This window comes from Xiphias gladius, chromosome 18 (genome assembly GCF_016859285.1).
Source record: "Xiphias gladius isolate SHS-SW01 ecotype Sanya breed wild chromosome 18, ASM1685928v1, whole genome shotgun sequence".
NCBI classification, from domain to species: Eukaryota; Metazoa; Chordata; class Actinopteri; order Istiophoriformes; family Xiphiidae; genus Xiphias; species Xiphias gladius.
Window position 1 is genome coordinate 12,502,719 of NC_053417.1, and position 24,812 is coordinate 12,527,530.

Below are 24,812 nucleotides of genomic sequence, written 5' to 3' on the forward strand. Positions count from 1 at the left end.
ACCCAGAATGGCAAATGGAAGTCATGGTCAAGCCTGTTTGATCCATCACTATGAGCATCTCAGTCAGTGCTTTCATAGTTTTTATTCATTGGTTTTTCCATTGACTGGCTTATGAGGGCTCTAATGCGACATCTAAATTATCTAGGAAAAGTATTCTTGGGTTTTGCACTGATAGGAAAATCCGCACGATGCCTCAATGTGAGGAGTTAAATGTTTTGAAGGTCGCAGTTTCTCTCATTGATCTTGCAATGTTTGTTAATTACATTGTCACTGATGTTGTGAGAGATAATTAAGCCACTATGTTTATATGCATAATTATGTGCACTCCGCATCAGCCTTTGAAAGACAGCGGCGAGAGAGAGAGAGGGAAAAAAATGTTTTAATTGTGAGCTGAGCAGAAACATGGCAATATAGATGCCCTAGTTACAATCAACAAAGAGCAACTCTGAAAAAAACACACTCAAGACAAGATTTGCAACTGATGCAGTATGCTCTCCCTGCAGTCTTCAAACACTCTGGCTTTGTTGTGAGATGTAAAGTAGTAAAGGAGCCAGTGGAGAGAAAGGTGTAGGCCTGCTACACAACAGTAATACATATTTACAGACAGGCTTTTTATGGCCATGAAATAAACACAAAATGACTAATTAAAACCACAAAGCCTTTTTCATTTACCTCTGAAATGAAACCTGCTTCATTTTCTGAGAAGCCCCTGCCCCCAATTCTGTGTGGCCAGAGCTACTGCTGTACAGTTGGTGCAAAAACAAAAAGAAATAACGACAAAAAGAGCATGTGTACATGACTCTGAGGTAGATACCTAAACCTAGATGAAAGACCAAAAAACTGTTAAACTGAGGTGAGCAAGCACATAACAAAACTTGTTTTTGTACCACAACAACCGGTCTCACTTGCAAATAGCTGTTTTTTTCCCCTCTCTGGTTGTCTGTGAAAACAGGCTTTATCTATTCATATAACTAAGCTATGTTTTTTCTCCTCTTTACAGCTCTGTTTTTTAACTTCTGCTATACAAAGGCCAATCTCTGCTATAGTGCGTATGCGTCTAGTTTCAAGGGTCACAAAGTGCATAACTGTAAAGGGCACTTTCTTAAAAGACTGTTTGTGTTCTTAACACACACGCTTGCTACTTCAGTGTGACTGTTGGAAGTCTCTACCAGCTTTATCTATTTGATAATCAGTGAATTATACCCAAGGAACATCATGTCACAATTAAACAGAGGTTATTATAAGTCATTTACAAGAGCACATAGTATTAAGGAATTTATTAAAATATGTTCATGTCAGCTAACAATAAATACATGGAGCCATTGCTGTTTGTGAGAAGACAATAACCTACTGAAGCGTGATATGGCACTGCAATATAACTTCCCTATTTCTGACTTTATTTGACAACTGATCTCTTGGACAACTGTGAAAAAAACGCACTCCTCCAAGGCAGACTACAACTCCATGTAATAGAGGAGCTTGAAGCAGTGGCTAAGTTTAGTGGGCTTAGGGAAAAATCAAAGACTCAATATGTAATCCTGGGTGTAATATGAAGCTTAGCCTGGCCCTGCCATGCGCTGTTGGCCCACAGCTGCTGGGAGAGTGCATAAACGGCCTTACGTTGTAAGCCTACTCCATTTATGAATTTCTTCGTACAGTTAACCACACACTGACAAGTTACTGTTTTCCCCCCAGCCTGCCAGCTGAATCTGTCTTTAGGGTAATAATGTCACTTGCTATTCATAATGTAACTCTAGAGTGTGTCTTTCCTATCATGGGCACACTTAAGCTTATGTAGATGTGGCAATGTCATCCACCCTTTATCTCAGCCTTTGCCCCTTAATACTATGGAGTGGAATGTTTTGAAGGGCAAAGGTAGTGTTGGTTTAAGATGTATGAAAAGGGTGAAGTATAAATCGGAGTATGGCAGGGACGTCGCAGGGAGGGCAGAGTGTCAAAATGTACCTGGAGAGGAGAAAGGTGCTTGGCGACTCTGGGCCTCGCTTGGCGGCACATAGGTGTCGTCTTTTGAAGGCCTTTCTTCAGCTTCTTTGTCGTCATGATAACTGCCATCCTGAGACCCCGCCACAGGCTCTGCCTCCTCTGCATTGTCTTCCTCATCGCTGCAGCCTTTGGGCTGTACCATGTACACGCCCTCAGGAGGGCCATCTTCGTCATTGCTGACTTTGAGTTCATGCTCCTGTTCATCCTCAGGAGCTGGCGGCTCATCGCCGTACTCGCCGTTGACCCACTTCTCGATGGCCTCGCGTCTCTTCTGGTCCTCCTCTAGGCTCTGACTTAGGCTCAGGCTCTCGGGGAAGTTGGTCTCATTGTCATCGTAGTGTGAACTGCCACGCTCACTGTTTTCTGCTACACTCTGGTCTCCCTCTGCATTCTGGGAGCTGCTGTCGAACACCACCTGGCGGCTCAGCTTGGCACAGATAGCATTGAGTTTTAGGCCACCTTTCCTTTTGGCGGCCATCTTGGATTTTCCTGAGGTCGTTTCAGTGCATAAACTCCTTTCAGCTGATGGAAACAAGAACAACAACAACAAAAAAAATATAAAATTAGTCAAAAATCATAATTAGAGTCTCAGTCAGAGTTTAAGAAATATATCTCCCTGCAACTGAGGGCCAGAAATGCTTTTCCGTGTCAGTAACTTGTACTGATTTTAAACATCACCATGGAAAAACAAACTGACATAGAGCAACAGTGACTGCTGCTATTAATAACATCCAAAAGCACTTAACAATAACAGCACAAGACTAGAATGACACACAGAGATACTGTACATATCTTTCTAAGTCACACCTCTTCGGTCAGCTCTTAGTTTAACGCAGAGGTGGAAAAAAAGCAAAAAAAAAAGCACAGGCAGCTGAAACCACAGGCAGATAGGTATCAGACCCCCTACGGTACTACAAGCAGCAAATACACGGCTACATAATCCTTCACATGACAGTGCTATAGAGACACTGAAATGTTATCTTCACTCTCACCTCAAGAGGCTGTGGTCTTTCCACTGAGTGGGGGGCTGCTCAGCATTAAAGCTGTCATAATGTGGAACAAAAATGCTGAGCACTTTTGGGCTTTTTGGAGCCGTGTTCTCATGTCGGCATTCGTTGGGATTAGACTCAATAACTGTTCGTGTAGAGGCTGCGGGTTTCACTTTATTAACAGGAAAATAATATGCCGTGTATATAAGCTCCTTCTAAACTCTACTGTCTTTTACTGTTGATCTAGCCAAGAGAGTAACACGGGTACATAATACAAAAAAATGTTGTGTTTCCTGTCCTTTACATATCTTTACTTAAAAAGACATACTGTACAGGCTCAACATTTTTTTTCCCGGTGCGGCCTCCCTGAACAATAGAGCATGATAGAGTGTGCTTTGGGGCAGGAATGGGTGGCATTATTTCAACCCAAGTGGGTCTATCTTTATAACATGTCCTCTGATGAGGCAGGAACAGCTGCCTGTGGCATTCCATATCCAGAGCTGCCTTTTTAGGGCAGAAACTGCACTCTGTTACCTTTCACTTGATTTCCATAGCCGACAAAGTTCACCTTCCAACAGCCATTTTCCAGACTCAAAATCAAGGCCAGATCTTTATCAAGTTGTAAATAACTTTTGAAAAGGAGGAGGAGGCTATTATAACAGTAGTTATAATATCAAATAGAAGTTGTAGAATCACCAGGGCTCAGACAACCATGTCTCTCCTTTTTATTCAGTAGTATGTAAGACTTTGTCATTTGAGGCTCTGTGATAACTGTTAAACACCATGCAACAGCAGAGATATTTCTTCTTGTGTGAAGTTGTATTGAATCTTAACTCAGCTGCACTGTGAGTAAGATAATAGACTATACTGAGCTACGGACATACCATTTCAGCAGAGACAAATGTGCCATATCAGAGGTAACAAAGTTCTATTTTAAAGACTCAATTCACTTTCTACAACAATGAGTACGAGCCTCTTCATTTTCCCTCAGCCATAAAGCCAAGCACAATCATGTGTGAGCCATTGCCAGCATTATGTAAATCACATCGGTGCAACATAAAATCCTGTTTTCATTTTCTTTTGCAAAGCTGTGGAATCATTAGAGAATATACAATTTGAAGGAGTTTACTGATAACCCCAGCACCAGACAATGTAACCCCTGCTCCCCACACATGCTTTCTCAGTTACTGTATTTACATTGCAGGCTTCCTCTCTGAAACAATGACTTCAGGAATTATGTAGTTTTGAGGGGGCAGTATATCAGCGGCACATTACTGTACAATTTAGTTGTAGACAATCGCAGGCAGGGGTGAAAGGGTCACCTTTTAGATGACAGCAATTTAAACAAAACAAAAAAAAAAACAGCTGGAAAAACTATAAGGAAGTAGAAGACATAAAGTTTCAATTTTTTTTCTTTTTTTAATAGAAATACTGTCCAAAGGAAGATTGAGGTCATCCAGGTGTTGCAGTGGAGGTCATTTTTTCTGTTTACCGTGTTCAGTATTTCATGCTTTAACTACTGATTTCCTTTCCATTGCAATCTCAAGCTCCTTGTAGGAAATGACCCCTATACAGTTGTTTCTTGCCATTAGTGCCTATTTATGTATGATTTTCTGTTAACAATAAGGAGCGTGAGTAGAGGACCAAGTGCTACCGGTTGAGGCCTCTAACTGAATTAACAGACATCTTAAGCACATATTCAGTATTTTCTTTTTAAAGGTACGGCTTGCTTTAAAACAAGTTTAATATTGTGAGCTTCCCCAGAGGAGGAACATGCTATGGTTCAATGGTTTATGGAAGCTGTCTAAACTATTATTTATGGTGAGGGTTTCTGTCCACAGCAGCTTTTTGCCATTGCTTACAATAGGGATTGCTATGGTAACACTAAGCTGTTTACCTCAAGTCGTTTGTGTGCATGATAGCATACAATGAGATAAAATCTGTGGGGACCTACATGAAAGAACAACTTTTCCCTCTGGGACCAACTCCCCCACCTCCCTGAGAGTCCAGTAAGCATTCTGCCTTATTAATGAATATCAGAAAGAAAAACAACACTGTCACATGCACTAGACATTATTTACAGTTCTTTTTTAGCCTGGTGTGCTAATTGTCAAGGAGGAGACACCTCAGTAAGCACTGGGAGTTGGAAAAAACAGGCAGGTTTGAATTTGAACACAACAGCTGAAACTAATTTTTCCAACTGCTTATGTTAACTGTGACACTATTTTTACTGGAAACAGTGCAGGGCCACAAAGGAGTGCCATGTACTGTCTGTATAAGGCCAAAACCTGAGGAAAAAGTCAAGAAACTATTTTGAATACATTTGGAGTAGGTCAGGTTCTTTTTCATCTTCAGTCAAAAATAAGTGCATCATCAAGTTCTTTTGGGCCCTGTTTCTTGTCAGCGCTGGATGACACAGCTTGTGTTTAAGTCTAGCTTGCCGCACTGACAAACTTACTCTTCCACAGCTCTAAGCCCCACAGGTCTTGTTGGTTTTTGATGCAGAGTCTCTGTTTGTGTGCCAGAATGATATCATGCCCAATCAAGTGGTGTTTCAAATCCTAATAACGCTGTTGGAAGTGCATTATTTGTGTGAACGTGCACAGACTATAATCAAGGCCGCTATGGGTAGGGGATGTGGGAGTTAACAATAGTTGTGACTGGCAGGGCCATGGCTTTACCTCTTTCTGACACACAAGAAGAGGCGGCTTACATCCAGAATGCCAGTGTAATCATCTTATGGAAAATGGAAAATCACATACCCAACATATAGAAAATTAAATACCCTGACTTTATTGTTCATTCAAAATGCAGTGCTGCACCATAAACACATCGACTCCCTGCTGTGTTGTCAGTTTGTATGGAGTGAGCACACAGGAGGGTCCATATAAGAGAGGTGGATATTGCTTGTTTAAACTGAAGCTTATCTCTTCGCCTAATCAAACACAGGTACAGGGCTTGTTGCAGATTCCTGCTGAGTTTCAACATGACTGACACAGGGACAAACCCCCCGCAATATCAGGAGTTAATTAATACAAACAGGGTCTGGGAGATGTCTGCTCAGCTCAGGATTATTTTACAATATGCAACCGAGAGTTGCTCTAGCTCTTTAAAAAAGCGCAGTTATAACTTTATGAACCTTTGGCAGGTTAATCGAGAAGGCTGCAGCTCCCTGCGTGTAGCTCAGTGAACTTTTTGTGTCTCTGGCTGTCAAGGAGATGTAGTGTGTGTGAGGGAGTAAGTGTGCATGTGTGTTTCAGGGAAATCACTGAGCCACACAGGCAAACATGGACAGACACACTTGAAAATTAAAATGTTTTTATTTTTGTAAATTTAGGGCTTGCAGGAAGAGAATGTTTTCCTATTCTCTCACTTTCTCTCTCTCCCCTGCATGGTAGAGAGGTTGCGGCAGCTGCAAGGAAGTCAAGCGGAAAGCCACTGATGGACAACTATGCCACGACACCCAGACCCCAGCATCTGGCCCCTCTCACATTTTTATTACACAAGAATAACAATAAGCAGGTCGCCGACCCCGCCGTGAGATTTTGCCACAGTTTTCCAACAGTCAGTGCAGCCGATGCTGAGAAATTTCCATTTTTCCGCATGCATATTTAATTGAGTTTTGTCCCAGTGGTGCGGAAATGATTTGTTTTTTGCTCTCTGTTCACTTGACTCCTCTTCGGAGTCGCTAACCCTGATTAAGACGTTCCCGTTAATTTCCCAGCGCACACCTTTTTTTTGTGCATTAATGGTTCTGATCGTCTAATTAAAACTTCTCAGCTCGGCGGCTGATCACCGCTCGTTGTGCCTCTGACCTGAAGTTTTAATTGCCGCATCAGAAGCGATAATAATAATTTTGAGGTTCTGATGATTAAAAACAATGCCATTGCCAACTAGTTGATAGATGGGGGTTTGGGGGTGGGCACATCTGAAGAGAAGTTTTTTTTTGAGAAGGGATTTAGGAAGGGGGCTGTAAAGGCGGGTATACACTAACAAGGAGTAAGAAGGGTGGGGGGAGACTACTATAGGCGATCACTCAGGGGAAGGGGTTGATAGAGCATATGGAAAACTCCCAGCCCTTCTGTCCCTCAGAGTCTTCCTGACGAGACAGGTTTGGCTGGGACTGGGACTTAGCTTTCCCCACCTCAAATCTAAATCTGCCACTGACTGATCCACTTTGGAGCTTTACTCACTTGGCAGGTTTGCCAGGTTGGGGACGGGAAGGAAAAAGAGATAGAGAGAGAACAGAAGAAAGAACGATAAAGGCATATAAAAAATGACGACAGTCCAATACCCTCTGCTTATTTTCATAAAAAGATAATAGCACAGTAGGTGCAGTACAAAAGGCACATTGTTCATAAAGTGACTGAATGGAAAAAAGGAACCTACAGTGACTGTTGTCTCTGCCATAAAACATGATACTGATACGCATATATAGGATACGCAGATTACTGTCAAAACAGGAGAAGCGAGTTGCTTGTGATCTTCTTTTAAACAGTGCTTTCACAATGTACTTTACAGATCACACAAACTGCAGTGATGATAGGAAATGATTCAGGCATGAAGAGAGCCTGTGTGCTCGGGAAACTGCCACCAGCACCAACCTGTCACATTTTGTTCTCTTTTTTTAACCACTGGATTTCTAATGGATTTTTTTAGGTTCCGCTTCAAGATCAATGTTTTGCTGCAAAGCATACTGTACATGCATGCATGCAGGCACACACATACAGTACACAGACACACGGATGTACAGTCAGGAGGTAGCTGTCTTCTCTCCCCTGCCCCCTACCCTCCCCCGTCCCTCTCTCTCACAAATCTATTTTATTATTAATCAGTTGGTTGCACATCTGCCTGCTTGTTGTTTTTTTTTCTATCAATAAAGCACTTATTGCTTTTAGTCTAGAATGTGACCTTGCACATTGTGTGCTGTCTTTCTGGGGGTGCCGACCTTGAAGGACCCATTTGGACTATTTCACTTCAGCTCCGTCCACGGGCTGTTATCAAACGCAAGCCCTCAGCCAAGTGCCACGCTCCCGTCACACTGCCGCAAAACACAAACAAGACACTGTAGGACAAAGACAGACACAAATGGCCCCAGTCACACACGCAGTAACTGCACAGGACAAAGGCTGAGGAAAACAATGTATATTTCAAGTGCAGACGGAAGAGGAAAGACGTTGAACTTGAGGGCAATCAGGCAGGAAAGTAGAAATCTAAGGACAAATACGCCCTCCGCCTTCATCACAAACAGGGTAATTATGGTATTTTCCAGAGCAGAGGACAAGCAACCTAAATTGGTCTAAGGGAGAAAAAAAAAAAATCTGACATGAGTGACAAGAACCATTCTGACAGCTACGTACCAAAACAGCCAACTTTTATTCAGTTTGCTGCTTAGGGTAATTCATGGGACGCACAGCTAACTGGTTAAAATTGTATATCAAATCTGGACTCACAGCTGGCACCAGATGAAGACTTAAGTTTTGACTGTTTGTGTCGCAGGGGGAAAAAACTGGGCCTTAGAAAATACACAACAGAACACAGTCCCATGCTTCCACAGACTGAAAGAAGGAAAATTCATTCCTGCAGCTTTGTTTTTAAGCTCAGCTCCCATGTTCAGTTTTAAGACACCGGGAGTGCAATTTGATAAGCCAAACGCCATGGTAAATGAGCAGACGACCCCTGTGTCCCTCCCTCATGATTGCTGTGCTTGGTGCCGCAGCAAGGTAGTTTGGGTAGTACAGTGGAGAAGGGGCTCAGTGGTGCACCTCTCAAGGGCCCTTGAGCTAATATCTGTACAGATTAACTGCTTCAGTTGTATTTTGGTCACGGGGATCTCTCTTCGCCTTTGTGGCTTGTTGGGAGGGAGAAGGGGAGATGTGTGTGAGTGTGTGTATGATGCTCATATGAGCATTAGTTACACACTTTCTTCTGTGGCAAAGTGAACGGCCTGCTCATCTAAGAGGTCAGGAGCTCCCGGACTGGTTTGTGTAACTCCATGTCATTATCTTTGGGGCCATATTTAATTTACCAGAATCCGGAGCTACACTGCTGAGTAAGTCATCCCCATCCTCTTACCATCACCTACCCCCTCTATCTCTCCACGGGACACACAAACGCAGACACACACAGTGTCAATTCCCCAGGGTAAACTCAGCACACGCCGCTCCATTAGTTATCAATTAAGTCTGGAAATCTCCACCTGGCTTACACACACAGATGAAGCGGGCGCACATACGTAGCACCCCTCTCAACAGGAAGTTGACGAGAGCGTGTCTTATATGTCTACGAGTGTGGGTGATAGAGTGTGTATGTGTGTCCGTGTGGGTGGCACTTTTGTCCATGAGGTTAACCTTGATATGAGGCCCTGTCAGGCCAGATAATGTCAATCAATGACAAGCCCTCACAGATAACCCCTAATGTGAAGCCTAAAAAGCAAAGCTGTTTAGATCTTTAGACATGCCCCCTTTCACCAGCATATGAATTGCATTACAAGGAAATGAGCTGTGGCATTTCTTTAATAAGACTCCTAAGACATTTTGACAGCATATAAGGCACTCTGCTGTTAAAAAAAATTAAATAAAGCCCCCGCTGACAAAGCCTCCTCACACAAGGCAGTGTTTTGATGGGCAGTCCCAAGCCCCTGTTAAGTGGAGGAGAGAAAAAGAAATGGAGGGAGGGGCAAAAAAGGAAAAAGAAGGGTGGACCTTTCCCCTTTTTTTTCAAGCTCCCAGGGACTTCTTAATTGATTTCCAAGGTTATGTTTCAAATTTGTTTTTCAGATACGGGGACCTTGTAAATGAGAGTGTGAGTCAATGTTTTTCAAGCAATTTCCCTAAATTCTACCTAGTTTGGAACGTTTGCTTCAGATCTCGCTGACCTCCTTCCCTCTCCCACCTTCTCTCTCTCCTGCCTTTGCTCTTGTTCTCCTCTCTCTCTCCTTGAAAAAGAAGAAGGAGGTGACATTAACCCAAAAAAGCATGCTTTTCCAGACAGGACGCCTGCGCTGACAACATCGATCCCTTGCTACCATTAAAAGATTTGCTCTGCCTGACAGATTTTTCCTCTTTTGGACTTTATATGTGGTAGAATGAATAACAGGTGCCCCTTAAAATGTCATCCTGGGTAGGCTGTCTACCTGTCCGAGAATGAGCCATGGCTCGCTAACAACCTGAGGCTTTTTCAAACTTACTTTTTATTACATTCTACACTTTCAATGTTCAGTGTGTTCTTCTTATGAAGCACAATTAAATTTTGATCAAAATACATTCTTTGTAGGGCTAAGAGAGGAAGTGATGAGAATGAGTCTTCCTGCTCGTGGGATTTGCATTTTTTAGACCCTGTGGCTATGATTCTCCTGCCAGAACTTTAGTTTGTTATCTTTTACTTTTCTGATCAGCAGGATGGAAGTGACAACAGGGTTGTGATGATATATGACATTTTAAAGAGTATGTGTGTCTGTGTGTTGCTGGAGAAGTGTGGGTATGTGCACAATCCACTGTAAACACATATGTTAAGTGGCTGGAACCAATAGTAAGTGTGTGTGTGTGTGTGTGTGTGTGTGTGTGTGTGTGTGTGTGTGTGTGTGTGTGTGTTAGTGTACTTGTGTGTTGCACGCCTGCTTGCAAGGTTGTAGACAGCAGGGCATTGTGCTCTGTGTGCTCCTTCTGCTACTCTCTCTCTAGTGGCCGCAGGTCACATCATTTGCTCTGAGACACACACTGTCAAATATGCACACTGACATTTCTACAGTCTCAGGGAAAACGGATCCACAGTGAGGATAAACAAACCACTGTGTCAGTGACAGCACTAAAACAGTGTGCTTTACCGAAAAGTTCAATGTAAACCGGAGGCGGGACTAAACGTGGCAGTTTTCACCTAAAACAGGAACATTCTTGTTTCTGGGAGTTCAGTAGATGGAGGAATGTACTGTGACTGAATTTGAAGGTGTGATAAAACACCACGTAGAATAAGAGAGAAAAAAAAAAAAGAAAAATGACTGTGAAACGATGAAACAAGCAAAGCTGCTTTACAGGAAAAAAGAATGCTGTCTATTTTGGGTCTCAGTATACAAAAGGAAGTGCTGCTAAGTTGACTCAAACAAATAAATTTGCTTTTGATAAAACCACAGCAACTACTTTTGCATTCTACACCAAACCCACTTTGTTTCCTGCATCTTTATCTTCATGACTTGCTACATTTATGAGAAGCCACTCACTAAATTGTCAAGCACAAACAACCGAAGGTTTTCAAACAAAACGGTGCGGTACTGACTACTAAAAAGTAATTTTATTTGAAAAGTGACACGTTAAAGGAAAGCCTCAGAAGTGAACATGGAGCACTTGCCTATTTGCGCTCTATCCAGCTGCCCGTTTTACATTTCTGCAACATTAGTATTCCTCTTATTATTATTTTAAAGTGAAAACGGATACTCTGTTGAAGTGCAAATCTGATGAATTACGGGAGCAGATTGCTGCTATTAATTATTAAAACCTATTTTATAAATATTCAGGTCTGTCATGCATCTAATAATGAACGCTTTAGAGGAGGTTACTTCCCGTGCGCATCCTAATGTGTCAGAAATATCACTTTTAATCACGCTTGTGTCAGCGAGTGCTGGGTTTGAACCTGCCGAAAAAATCTACCAAATCAAGGAAACTCAGCCAGCCTACTACTGTGCTCATCCCAGGTCTTCCGTTCCTGCTGTTTCGCATGATCCAGGCCCTTCTCCTGCCCCGTCTAAAGAGGTGGTGAACACATCTCAGCTTCCCGTTGCATTCTCACTGTCGTAATTTGAATGGAGAATAATGCATCGGCAGCACTCTACCTTCTGGACACACCTAGTCCCAGTGCTACTGCTGCCATATGCTGTGTTGATACATATTCATAACATTCTCGTGTGTTGAGTGTCGGTGTGCAATGAGGCTTAAATGAGTGTCTCACAACTTCAAATGGGAAGAGGAAAAAAAGAGAAGAAAAAGCTGGGCACAAAGAAAGTTGGACTGCTCTTCCCCTTTTCTGCTTTCCTTTTTTCTTCCTCCCTCTTCTGCAAAGACAAGTTTGGGTGTTGATAGGTGATCCCAGTGCGTTTGCGAGGATGAGCAAGAGGCTGTGGAGTTTCAGGTCTATCTTCAAGAAGCTGTGAGAATTGGTGACTGTCAGCATGGTAGGATAGACTGTGCTGTCAAGTGGTCTCACTGGTAGGACGGGGGTCAATGGCACTGTACCACGACCCCATATACTCCAGCAGTATATACATACAGAATGCTGCACAGAGCATACACACAACCAGATAGAGACACATGCACACACACAGGCACGCACACACACACACACACACCCACACGGGCGCAAGCACGCACGCAAGCGCACACACACACACACACCGTGGAGGACTCTAAGATTAACACTGTCAGAGCTACAATGATACCCCCTCATTATCTGCACACGGGGCCTCCTTTGTGCGCTTGCTTGCCTCACTGTCCTCTCCACTGCTTCTCTATGGAGGTAGTAATTACTAAAGCTAACATTTCTTGCTCTCTGTGCCTCCAACTACCCTCCACTTGAACATTATTTCTTTCTCTTTCTGCAGTGTTCTCAAATGACTTTGCCAGCCTTTTGCCAACTGGTGGCACAGCTGAAGGTATGCCAACGTTGATGGCAGCACCAGTGTGACTAACTGTGTTGGTGTGAGAGCTGTATTATGAGATTATCTGGTGCCCAGCTGATGTGCAGTAAAGGCAGAGTTTGGTACCCTAGATTCAGATCAGTCCTCTGGGTCAAACAATCACTGTGGTACAATAACAGAGAAATGCTTGATGTACCAGTTCAGTATCTGTTGTACTATACATTGTTGGTTTAACAGGCTAGGATCAGAGAGATGCTCCCTCTTGCATGGCATTTTTCATTACCAACAATGCTTTTACTCGTTGGCTTTCTTCTTCCTCTCCCTCTGGAACTATGGCTTTATCAAAGGTGATAGCTTGCTCAGGCGCATTTTCTCAAACGTCTTCTTCAGCCAGCCATTTCCCAAGCTGCTCTCGGGTAAACGTCACTCATAAAAACCGGGGAAGATTTGATGGTGAGATCAAAAAGAAAGGAAGGACAGCAAGGAGAGGGGGGGGGGTGATGATGATACCCTCCTCCCCCATCCGACACCAACGAGTGCCGAGGGTAATTCCTCCAAGCAGGGCCTGTGTTTTCAGACGCAAATACAACAAAACGCTGGGTACTGCCATGAGACATCAAAATTGGCGATTTTGACTTCAGAGGGTCTTCAGATGTTTGAGGAGTTGTCAGTGTCGGGCCAGTGGGACTGAACAGAGAGAACAGAAGGTACCAACAGGCTGTTAACAACCAATACAGGAACCATGCCAGATAGACCGTCTCCTCCCAAAATGCCAGTCGGCACCAGATCAGTAAAGGCTACCACCATACTGTAATATCCCACCTGAGCACTTTCATCTGCTGAAAGTGAAATGACTCGAAAGTTTATCAGCTGCTGTCTGTCTGCTGTTTATTGTAGCATTGGGATAACACTAAAAAGTAAAAATTCCACAGGTGGGTGCCATAAAGGCACAAAGACAAAATACAAACCACACAAAAAGATTTTTCTAAAGAGACTGAGGGCTTCAACAGGTGTCTTGAAAGTTGGAATTTTTATGTCCTTTGCCTTACATAGAGATTTTCATCAGCAAATCAAAGACTTGCTTGGAGACCTGAGTTGTGTTGTGACACGCCGAGAGGGATGTCCGCATTTTCTCCGGTGTTGTTCTCGCTCATTCTTGGAGCATTAGGCTCACTCTAAATAGCCTCAAGGAGATTACGCTGGCTCATATTCAACTGCACATTTCTTCTAAAACCCACTCCATGAGTGGGCCAAGCAGATCAGCACAGGAGCCTGGTGAGACAGTAGTCAGAGAAGATTGTGTCATGTATAAATCAGCTGAGAGGAGGAAAAAGAGACCGAGAGGAAGAGAGAGAGAGAGAAAGGCTGAGGTAAAAGACAAACAAGTGTTGGCTCTGCTATATGAGTTTAGTTAGCTAGAGAGTTAGTGCATGAGTTATGGCTAGTGAAGGGCTGAGGGACGCTGTATTTATGAGGGGACTGAGTGAGTGTTAAATCCCTGGTAAGAAATAAAGTCGTCCTTGAGCGAACAGGGGAAACATTTCACTCAGTCTAAGAGGTGCCTTGAAAAAAAATGAAAGCTATCCTTCTTCCAGGGAAAGCACTCTTCCGTATTCCCTAAAATTGCTTTATTCCTTAAAAATGCTATAGATCACATCCAAGTGGATTGAATCTCATATTTGAATATAGAGGAGGATTCTCCGTGTGCATGATATCAAGGGAGTTCATGAGCCAAGCAAAGGGAAAGAATCTGATTCTTCTAAAATTGCATGCGGATTTTCTGAGGGATCTTTGGCTAAGGGGGGCTGCCAAAACACACAGTGCACTTGTTGCAGTGCAAGGGTTCATCCAAGAAAAGTTTTCCATTGTGGTTTACCCAAGAAAAAAAAGTTTTTTTTCTCAATTGAAATTTTTGAATTTAGCTATCTTAATGACACTATCAAAATATATATATCTCCATCTACATATCCAAATGCACATATATTTATTTAACTTTTTTTTTCCTTACAAAAAAAACTTACAGCATTGAATGGAGTCAAAGTTAGAAAGCCAGAAACAAAGGAAGGCACATGGCCAACGGAAAAGGAAAAGCTTCATATTGCACTTTGTGCACCTTCAACTCTAACTGAGACCTCTGTCCAAACCCCTGCAGTAGTAATAACAATTATTACTTAAAAAGGCTATATTTTTGCATTAACTTAAAAGGCTATATCTTTTTCTTCCCCTCCAGCCTGTGCGGCCTCACTTACCCTAAGTATCTTCATAAATCACCAGTTACTGTTAACATGTACTCCACAATTCAGTCATCAATCTCCTACCAGGTCAGAGTGAAAACAGAGGGGGAAATGTCTGCTTAGTAAAATGTCTCTCTCGTGAATGCTGCTACCACCACCCACTACTCAAACACACATACACACACGCACGCACACAATATGCACGTAGTGCAGTAGTGTACACACACACACACACCAGTTAAATAACAAACACACGCGCCCGGCACACAGCAACCAGAGCAGTCCTATGGGACACAGGAGCGGTTGCCAGATCGCCACGGTAACGCAAGCCAAATTCAATTCTGACTTCACCTTTCGCTCGGGAAGCTGGTTCCATTTGTTATAAAAACAAATAAACAGCAAGCGTGAAGTTAGAGCTGGCCAACTTCCGCCTTGTCTTTCTTTTCTTTTTCTTTTTTTTCTCCTGTGGGCCTCATCAACAAATATCAGGCCCAGGCTGTAGCAGTAGGCTGTTTGAGAGACAGACACCCACAGGGCTGCATGTAAATCTGTGTTTATGTTCACAGACACAGTATTTATTTAACCAAAAGGAGAAAATCTAATTGTACACGAGGAGGATTATTCCTCTCAGAACTGTGTCTCCAGATAGGAGAAAAAGACTCTAGTCTCTCTTCAACAGACACTGTTTACATCAGCAGAGTGGAAAATCCCTCCGATGACAAACCTCTCCATCACAACATCTGTATCTAAACAGCCAAATCGATCTCAACCAATACCGCAAATTACATCATGTCAGATATGAAAACATCTGCGCTTGACATTAGAGCAGAGGGATTTTAGGTGCTTTTTAATAATTTCTATTTTTGGCCTTTGAAACAGTGCATTTAGATTTTTTTTTCCCCCTTCAAAGTTAAATAAATTGTATTTGTGTAGGCCTGGAAAGGGCTTCATGGTAAATAAAAAGTATTGCTATAAAATGAAGTAATGTGTAATTAGTGGTGGATAAAATATTCAGATCCTTTACTTAAGTAAAAGTACTAACACCACAATGTAAAAATACGCAATTACATGTAACGGTCATGCACTCCAATTTTAAAAATCAATCAATACTTTAACTATTATCAGAAAAATAAACTGAAGGTTTCAAAAGTAAAAATACCAACATATTATATCAAATGGTGCTATACTCTAACATGCAAGCGTGGTAGCAGGTTGAGGTGGAGCTCATTTACAACTACTTTATTCACTGCTGGATTTTTAATCTATAAAAATCCATTATATTTATAAGCTCACCATATCTTTTATTTGTAAAATATTAATCTGTTAAGTATCTAGTTACTAAATGTCAAATAAATGTAGTGGAGTAAAAAAACACAATACTTCTCTCTGAAATGTAGAAAAGTAAAGGTATAAAGTAAACTGTAAAATATAAAAAGTTTAACTGAGTGCTATAAGGCATTGCACCAAAAGTCAACAACAAAACTTTTGAGGAAGCAACACACCATTAAAACTAATTAAACACATCACTGACATTCAGTGCACTATAGGTGCAAATGTGCATCTGTAATTAAAAGCTACAAAAATTTTCCAAAAAACAAACATTACACCTGCTCTGTTTCCTCTCTCTCTCTCTCTCACACACACACACACACACCCACACACACACCACATACTTTAACACCACCCACCACATAACTACACATGCGTGCCTGACTCATGCCAACTGCAACTAGTAGTAGACCCGTTCACCTCGAGGTAGCACTCAACTCCAGTATGTGTGTGTGTGTGAGGGGAGTGAGAGAGCGAGAGAGGGAGAGAGGGAGAGAGAGGGAGAGAGGGAGAGGAAGGTGTGTGTGAGTCTTACCTGGCAGCAGACCGCCCTCAGCGCTCTGTCTCACCTCTCCCTCCTGCCCTGGAAGAATTCTCTCTACAAAGCAAGGCATTTTCTCCTCAACTGTTCTCTGCCAAGGCTCTGCTCTCTCTCTATCTCTCCCCCTCTCCCTCTGTGTCTCTCTCTCCCTCCCTCTCTCCTTCTCACTCCTTTCCTTGTTCCCACTCTGTCCACCTCTCTCGCTGTCTATCTCTCCTCCCTCCTTATCCCTCCCCCTCTCTCCTTCTCTCTCCACTCCCTCCCCCTCTCCCTCCCTTTCTGAACACAGATGTCGCGGCTGTGCGAGTTTACCCACTTTACCAGTAGGGGTCCTTCATCGCCCTTATCCACCCCACAACCACATGGGGGAACAAAACACACACACACACACACACACACACACACACACACACACACACACACACACACACACACACACACACACACACACACACACACACACACACACACAAACACACACAGACACACACAGACACACACACACACAGACACACACAGACACAGGCCCCAGGAAGAGAGAGCCACTTAACGGGCGCCCTCCTGTCACTGCTACAATGAGAGCCCTGTTCTGAGCAGCACGGCTGTATGAGCTGTGTGCATGTGTTTGTGTATGTGTGTGTGAGAGAGAGCGAGAGAGAGAGACAGGTGTGAAGTGGGTGGTGTGCACAGGGAGCTGGCCCTCGGCCCTTTCCAGCCCTGTTGAGTCCTGTTCGGCTCGGCTCGGTCATGGCTCCTGGCCCCTGAAGTGTAGTACAGTAGTAGCTCACACACACACACACACAAAAACATGCACACTCACAGGCATATGAACACACAGATTGACTTACAGTGGGTCCCTCTGAGCCAGCAGCCAGGGAGAGAGAGCGAGAGATTATGGGCATGCACAAGCACACACACTTTCACTCGCATACAACACAGACACCCACACGGCACAACTGCTGCTGTTTGCTACTGCTGCTGTTGACAGTGATAACATGTTCTTTGTGCCCTATGTGTGTGTGTCAGTGTGCATGCACCCACAAACACACAACGGATTCCTATCGGCTCTCGTATTTCATGTCTCTATTCTATCCGAGTTTTTTTTTTTTTTTTATTTAAAAAAAGAAAACAGTCTTCATTGACACTGGCATGTTAGAATTGAAGGCTCTTAGCTAGTGTACAGTGGGGAATTTCTAGTTTCTCTCCTACTTGTGGGGCACTTTTCACATTGCAATATCAATACTGGAGAATATTAGCTATCCTGCTGAAGAGTGTCAGATCTCTGTTTGCCTTTGAATAAGGGTCGTTTTGCCTGGGTAAAAGAAAGGGATGACTGTTTGCATGATGACTCTATGCAAACACCTTAATTGTGTTTTAGGCAACAAACTAATTCCAGCCATGAAAAAGGACCAAGATTAACACTGAACTTGAACCGACATTTTTATCAAATATTGCCCAACTTTTATGATGATTTATATTGCAGGAAAGCACTGATTCCGATCAGGATCCTATGCTAATAAAATATCAGAACAGTAATTATTGGGCCAAGCTGTGTGTGAGGAATTGTTTTTCCATTTATTGCTGCCTGGAACAGGATAAGGGTATCTGCATTCAAGACATGTTATCCCGGACTTGCTGTTGGTATAATTTGAACAGAGGGTGGATCACCTTTATTTGAGTCAAACAAAGCCTTATAATGACACAAAAATGGTAGTCGCTACTTGAAAGACAAGGCTTCAACACCCAACCGGACTGCCTTCAAAATGTTGACAAAGAGTAATAAAGAAAATAGGATGTTAATAGAGCAGGACACGGATGTTGAATAAAGCCACCAGAAAGTGTACATACTTAAAGTCGTGATAAGCTAATGAGGGAAAGAGCGCTGTGCTTTTGGTTGACTTATCACTGTTTGCATCAGTAGCAAAACTCCCTTGACAAGAAGACTGAAATCAAATTCAGGTTTTTAGGCAGATGAAGGAAAGTCATTTGTATTTACAGGAAATAAGAATGATTCACTCAATCATTATTCCCTGCTGTGCTAACTAGAACACAGCCCCTGTATTAGTTGTTGGAGGAGCAGCACAAGGACAAGTAAAACATACCTTAAATAGACTACAAATGAAGTCACTTAACACCCGCTCGCTTCCCTCGCCACCCCCTGCTCTGTCTGTCTTCAACAGAAAAAGCCTGTGTTTGACTCTCTCCCTCTCAGGTTCATAGTTGTCTTTTGCTTTTTAAACAGGCACCTCGCCTGTCACAGTGCAGGAACGGGCGCATTCCCCTTAAATGGCTCCTTTTGACAACTGATCTGTAAATACAGCCGGATCTGCAACTTCCCTCTTTCTCTCACTGCTTCACATTCTCCCTCCTCGTCTTTGCTCTCCCTCCCTCTGCCCAAACTCTTGCCAGACCCACACACACACACACAGACACACACAACATGAAGGTCTCCCTATGACACCCCCCCTCCTCCCCCCTTGAAAACTCAAGCATGCACGCATACACACACACACACACACACACACTCACATCGAAACACAACCATACACACAAATTTACCCCCCCTCCCCAACTTCCCCAACTCCATTCCCCCTGCCTCTATAAAAACACAAATATGCCATAACTCAGGCAGTGCTGCCACATAGCCTCCATCTTGCCCTGTACCGGGGAGGGGGAGGCCTCTCAGGAAGGTCACCAACAAATGGTTTTCCGATTCACTGCCCCTGAAATAATTTTGTGTATTAAAACCTGAATCTGCACTTTCTGGCCTGAAAGCTTTTCTAATTATTCCGGTGTCCTTGGGACAGACACAGATCCTTCACACGCTGGGGGAAACAAGCTATAGAGCAACCACTACAGCCACAAACACCCCTCCACCACCCTCCCTCCCTCTCTCTCTATCCCTCCATCTCCCCACCTCCTCTTCTCTGCTCTGCTCTCCTCTCCCCGCTTTACAGCCACCCCCCTCCCCAATCTGTTTTCAAAGCGTGTCTGTCCTTTATTAAATTGTTTTCTTTTCCACATTATCAGTTGCCATGGAGACCTCATCTCTCGGATTATTTGAATTTCATTATATCTATTGATTTGGGAGCATTTCATCTTTTTTATTGTTTTTCTGTCAATTTTCGAAACGAATAACCATCTAATTTGCGTCAGCGCTGATTACGTTCGTCCCTCAATAGAGGTCGGCAGCTGCGCCGGGGAAACAAATCAATGGAAAAACATCATAAAACTCGAAAGTACAATCAACCAGGATATGGGTGACATTCCGTGGTTGCTGAAACGAAGTCATCAAAAAATATATACTTTTTTTCCTGCGCCTCTGCACGTGTGGGGGTGCAGAGAGGAGGACACATATGTGTCTGGGCAGATATATTACTATATTTCAGCAGATAATATACTATGGTAAATTTCCATACTGATAACAGCCCCTCCCTGCCTGACCAAAACAAAAAAAAATGCTTACTGTATCTAAATAATTTATGCAATTTTAGCATTTCTATATAAATTTTTTAATAAGCTGCTTGGAGCAAAGTGGCCATTAACAAAACACACAGCTGTCCAATGGGCTAAGCCCAGCAGATCAATTGCACTTTTTTATGACATGATAAAGTGCTTTTAAAGCAATTTACACAAATATGGAAAAAATGACTTCGTGGGCTTCATTTATTCATAAGGACGTGTATTAGAAAAAAAAGTCTTACAAAAGCCAGACAGGAGAGATCGTCCCGGTCCTAACTGGAACGGACTTGCTGCCCTCTCCACAAGGACATAAAGTTTCATTACTGATGCACGCAGTCAAAGGCAATTTAGCAAACACAGTGTGCAAAAGAAAACATCAGCATATTGCAAGTGTTCCTGTATTAGGTGGACCTTGCATGTTGTTTTCCAATTTTTATTCATTTTTGTGGGGCAGGGTGTGGGGGTGATGGATTTTTTTCTCTCCCCCTGCCCAGTGTCACCCTGACCCAAAGCCAAGGGGAGTTAGCCTCAGTGACAGCGACGTGTGCTTTCTGGCCCACGAAACCAAGCCAAACCATGTCCTAGACAATGGGGCCTTCCTTGTGCGCACACACCTTCAGCTGTACAGTGATATACAGCACATGACACGCAGACTCATTCTGTGAGAAAACAGGCCCACAAATATTTCAGAGGAACTGATCATTTAGCAAGCACGCACGCACGCACGCACGCACACACACATTATGTACAAGAGTACGGATGGGGGGGATGGTTGGGCAGGCAGGGCCATTTGGAGGCTAATCTTGTTTCAAAGCATCCTCTCTTCATGTGCCGACAATGTGCCTGAGCCGCTCTACGAAAAGCTGCGGCTGTTGCTGCTGCTGAGGGCCTCGTGTTTGCAACACATGTCAACATTTGACAAAGCATTACTTTTGCCTCCAACAATATTCTCCTGCTCAGGCCTCTGAAATGAGGGCGCTAACAAATTAGCTTTTTATGTTTATTTGTGTGTGTGGGTGTGTCAGAAAGGGAGATCTCATTTTCTAAGGCACCGTTTCTCAACCCGAGAGAGGGAGAGAGTGAGAGAGAGAGAGAGAGAAAGAGAAACAAAGTGAGGAAGAGAGAAAAGAAAGAAAGGCTGAATGTTTTGGAGTCACGATTCTTCTCCTGATTGCCCTAGCTGTCTCAGTTGTGCAAAACATGACCCTCCCCTCCCTCAGCCACGACAGAAACACGGGCGACTGGATAAACACTATTTTATGCAGAGACTAGATTCATCGCCAGACAGTAATTACAGTCTTCCTCTCGCCTAAACAAAACTCTACTGTACAGCCTCTTCTTTGACACCAAACTGTAGTAACACGTACTACAAAACTGCAGGTGTGTGACATGTTTGTCAGTGCCTCTCCCAACTAGATAAATATAAATATTAGACCCTGTGACAACAGTGAAACACTCTCTGCCGCTTTCAGCGATGTGTTAATAATCTGTGGCTGAAAGAGGACTTGTTGTGTGGATGGACGATGTTATCATGTGCAGTCAAACGTTGCTGGGACTGGCTTTGTAGAGAAAGTTTGGTGATTTTTTTCTGCTACCCTTGCAGTTTGTGCTTTCCTCTCCTCGATGTAACAAAAATAACACAGTTGTGTCCCAAACTAAACATTCCCACACAGTGGCTGGTAGTCTGCTAGGTCTCGGTCACCAACATGCCCACCACAGACAACTCAGTCCTGACGCCTGTTTAAAAGAGATCCAAACTTGATGTGCCGACAAATTTGCTCAGTAAATGAGTTAATTTGTTCATGTGGTGTTGACGCGTGTTGACTTTTCAGAAATGACGATCACTCCTACATCAGTTAGTGATGAAAGCAGTGTAACACGTTCACACATTCTTTATCTTTCTCCATACTGATTCATCCGGTCAGGCCGGGCCCCAAACGTGGTGCAGTAAGCCATGCTGTCAATGTCCGAGCTCTAAAAAGCACAATTACAGAGGACCTCGACTGAATAATTTAAAGAGCATAATTATTGACCTCTATCCGAATTCCTCTGAAAGGTGCATTAAGATATAGAAAAGCGCTGGAGGTGGAAGTGGAACTGAGGGTAAGAGAGGGAGTGTGTCTCCCCAGGCCTCCCTAATGCACTCGCCTGCTGTACTCTAACTTCCTGTGGACCCCTAATGTGCCCGCTGCTCACTGGCCTGATGAAGACTACAGTTAATGAGGCCCCTGTTTCTGAAATGAAGTATCTCTGAAACCATCAACATGCATTACTATAAAGCTGCCACCCCCTACCAAACCACACGTATATACACAAATACACACCACTACCGCCATTGTCCCGAACCAGCATACACACATATACATAAACAACCAATCCTCCACCCCCTCCTTCCCAACGTTTTAGTGCCACTATGGGTTCTGGTAGGCTTGATCAGATGGGGGGAAGGGTGGAAGTGGAAAGACCGCACAAGAGGTGTTTTTTTTTTTTTTTTAAGGTGGGGCTGTTTGAGGGTTAACTGTCCCTCAGGGGGCTATCAGTGAACTGGGCAGCCGTCACTGCTGGTGCCCCTGGTTCTCAATTGACAACCAGGCTCTGACAGATTAGCAGCTAGTCAAGAGCAATCCATAGCCCAGGCCTTTTTTTCCTCAAATTTGGCTTGTTGTATTTGACTGTGAGCGTGACTGGATTTGAATAAAACGTCACAAAGAGTGTTTATGCATGTGGGTGTGTGTGTGTGTGTGTGTGTGTGTGTGTGTGTGTGTGTGTGTGTGCATTGGAGGGTCGTGGAGAACTGGCAGCAGGCTTGGGGGAGGATACAGCGATATGAGGCCTTTTTAATTAAAAGAAAATATTTGTGCTTGCATACTATCGCGGTTGGAACCTGAGACAATTCCGAGAATTCTGGTTGTTGAATGTCTCACTCTTTAAAGTGATTTGGGGCTTTTCAGATTCTCTTTGCATACATGCATTTTTAAAATTTCAATTAGCCTATACATCTTTTGTTACAAGTTTTGGGAGTTTATCACATTCAAGACCCTGGATAAAAACAGAAGATTTTTGTTTTTTCCTGAGATAAATTACCTAAAATTTTCCTTTTAATTGTCTTAAGAACAATTCAAAGAAGAAATTCCTTTAGGATGGACTTATTTATCAACAGAAGGGTTCCACTGTCTCTGCTGTATTTCAACCAGGAAGGATAGAGGGCACTGAAATAATTAGGCGACTTCTGCAACATCCTGAATGCCAAGGACAGGTGGATTAAAGTATTAAAACAATCGCATTTCAGTCTTGAAATAGTCCTGTGCACGACTCAGCACCATGCGCATCCGTTCAAGTTCAGCTGCCAGCTCCATAACGCCACAGGAGAGGGATAGAAAAAAAAGCCCAATCCCATTAGCTACGTACATGCATCTCAGCAGACCTGCTGGAAACGTGAGCAAATCTCAGTGATGATTATCCCCCAAAGCTCTCGAATGATAATACATAATCGAACTGTACAGAGGATTTCTCTGAAATCACACAGCCAGCGAGCACTAATTTGGGTTTCCCCATTTGTGTTAGAATCCGGTGGTTTCCAAATGAAACAGAAGAGACTGCTGCAATCAGTTGCCTCTGCACCCGAGGAGACGTTTAACTGCTGTCCTCCAATTAGAGGCCAGAGAACAGAGCTCCCTACATTAGGAGAAGGAAATTATTTAAGACAAAGGTTAAGACACAAGTTCACATTTGATTCCATTTACAGTGCAAAATTAATAAGAAAGCAAAGTGCTTTGTAGTTCTGGTTCACTCAAACATTTGGGAGAGTGATGTTCAGTTTAATCAGGAGTGTTAAACACAGCATTGTGCTTTCATAATCAGAGACCACAGGAATAAAAGAGTATTGGCAACATTAAAAAATGCCTGTTCTTCTGCAAAATTAGTAAAATGCCTGGTATAATATTAGAGTTAAGAATTAAATACAATCACTTTTTATTAATGCTTTGAAAGAGGAGTTAAGGATACTCGTAAATTATTTTTTAAAACTCCATTAGTGAACTAATTACTATCACCGGAATTTTATATTATCAGAGAATGAACCACTTTTTTTTAGATATATCAGAGTTATTTCATCAGCATCAATTGGCCAGCTCTCTATACTGAAGTATCCACCTACATAGTAAGAAGACAACCAAACAAGACAAATGGAAAATATATCTAAATCTGTCAAAAAAGTTCTGTTTATAGAAAATAAGTGATGTATTGCAGTGCTTTTAATTTGTATTTTCTATGTGTATATATAGTATGCTTGTTACACAAGCCATGAAAAGACCCTCTTTTCTTACAACTGACAATAATTAAGGTGAGCTCTTCGATGAAATCTAAGCCTCTTAGCAAACCTTCTACCATCTGTGGCTTCACTACTAAAGCATGGCGAAGTTCACTCTTTAGCCTTCTAGAACGAGCAGTGAAGAAATAAGTGCATCTATACTAAGAGTCAGACTACCACGGTCAACCTGCTTTCACAGTCGTGTCATGGAGGTGGAATGAACCGTCTTTGACAGAAAACAAACAGGAAGCTGAAAGAGGAGAGGAGAGAGAGAGAGAGAGAGAGAGAGAGAGAGAGAGAGAGTAAGAGAGAGAGGGAG

At 43.0% G+C, this 24,812-nt stretch overlaps 1 protein-coding gene across 5 annotated transcripts in view; it reads right to left on the reverse strand.

Moving 5' to 3' along the window:
- casz1 (castor zinc finger 1) overlaps positions 1-24,812 on the reverse strand; it is a 77,828-nt gene that overhangs the window by 31,648 nt on the left and 21,368 nt on the right. For 3 of the 5 annotated variants that reach the window (XM_040152604.1, XM_040152601.1, XM_040152603.1), the window contains exons 1-2: positions 16,717-16,857; positions 1,966-2,526 (exon numbers count right to left, since the gene is read on the reverse strand). In XM_040152604.1, coding sequence (XP_040008538.1) covers positions 1,966-2,526; positions 16,717-16,795 — 640 coding nt within the window. In that variant the 5' untranslated portion in view covers positions 16,796-16,857. Of the gene's footprint in view, positions 1-1,965; positions 2,527-16,716; positions 16,859-24,812 lie in introns of those variants that run through there. The other 2 variants (XM_040152600.1, XM_040152602.1) reach the window with 2 other exon arrangements.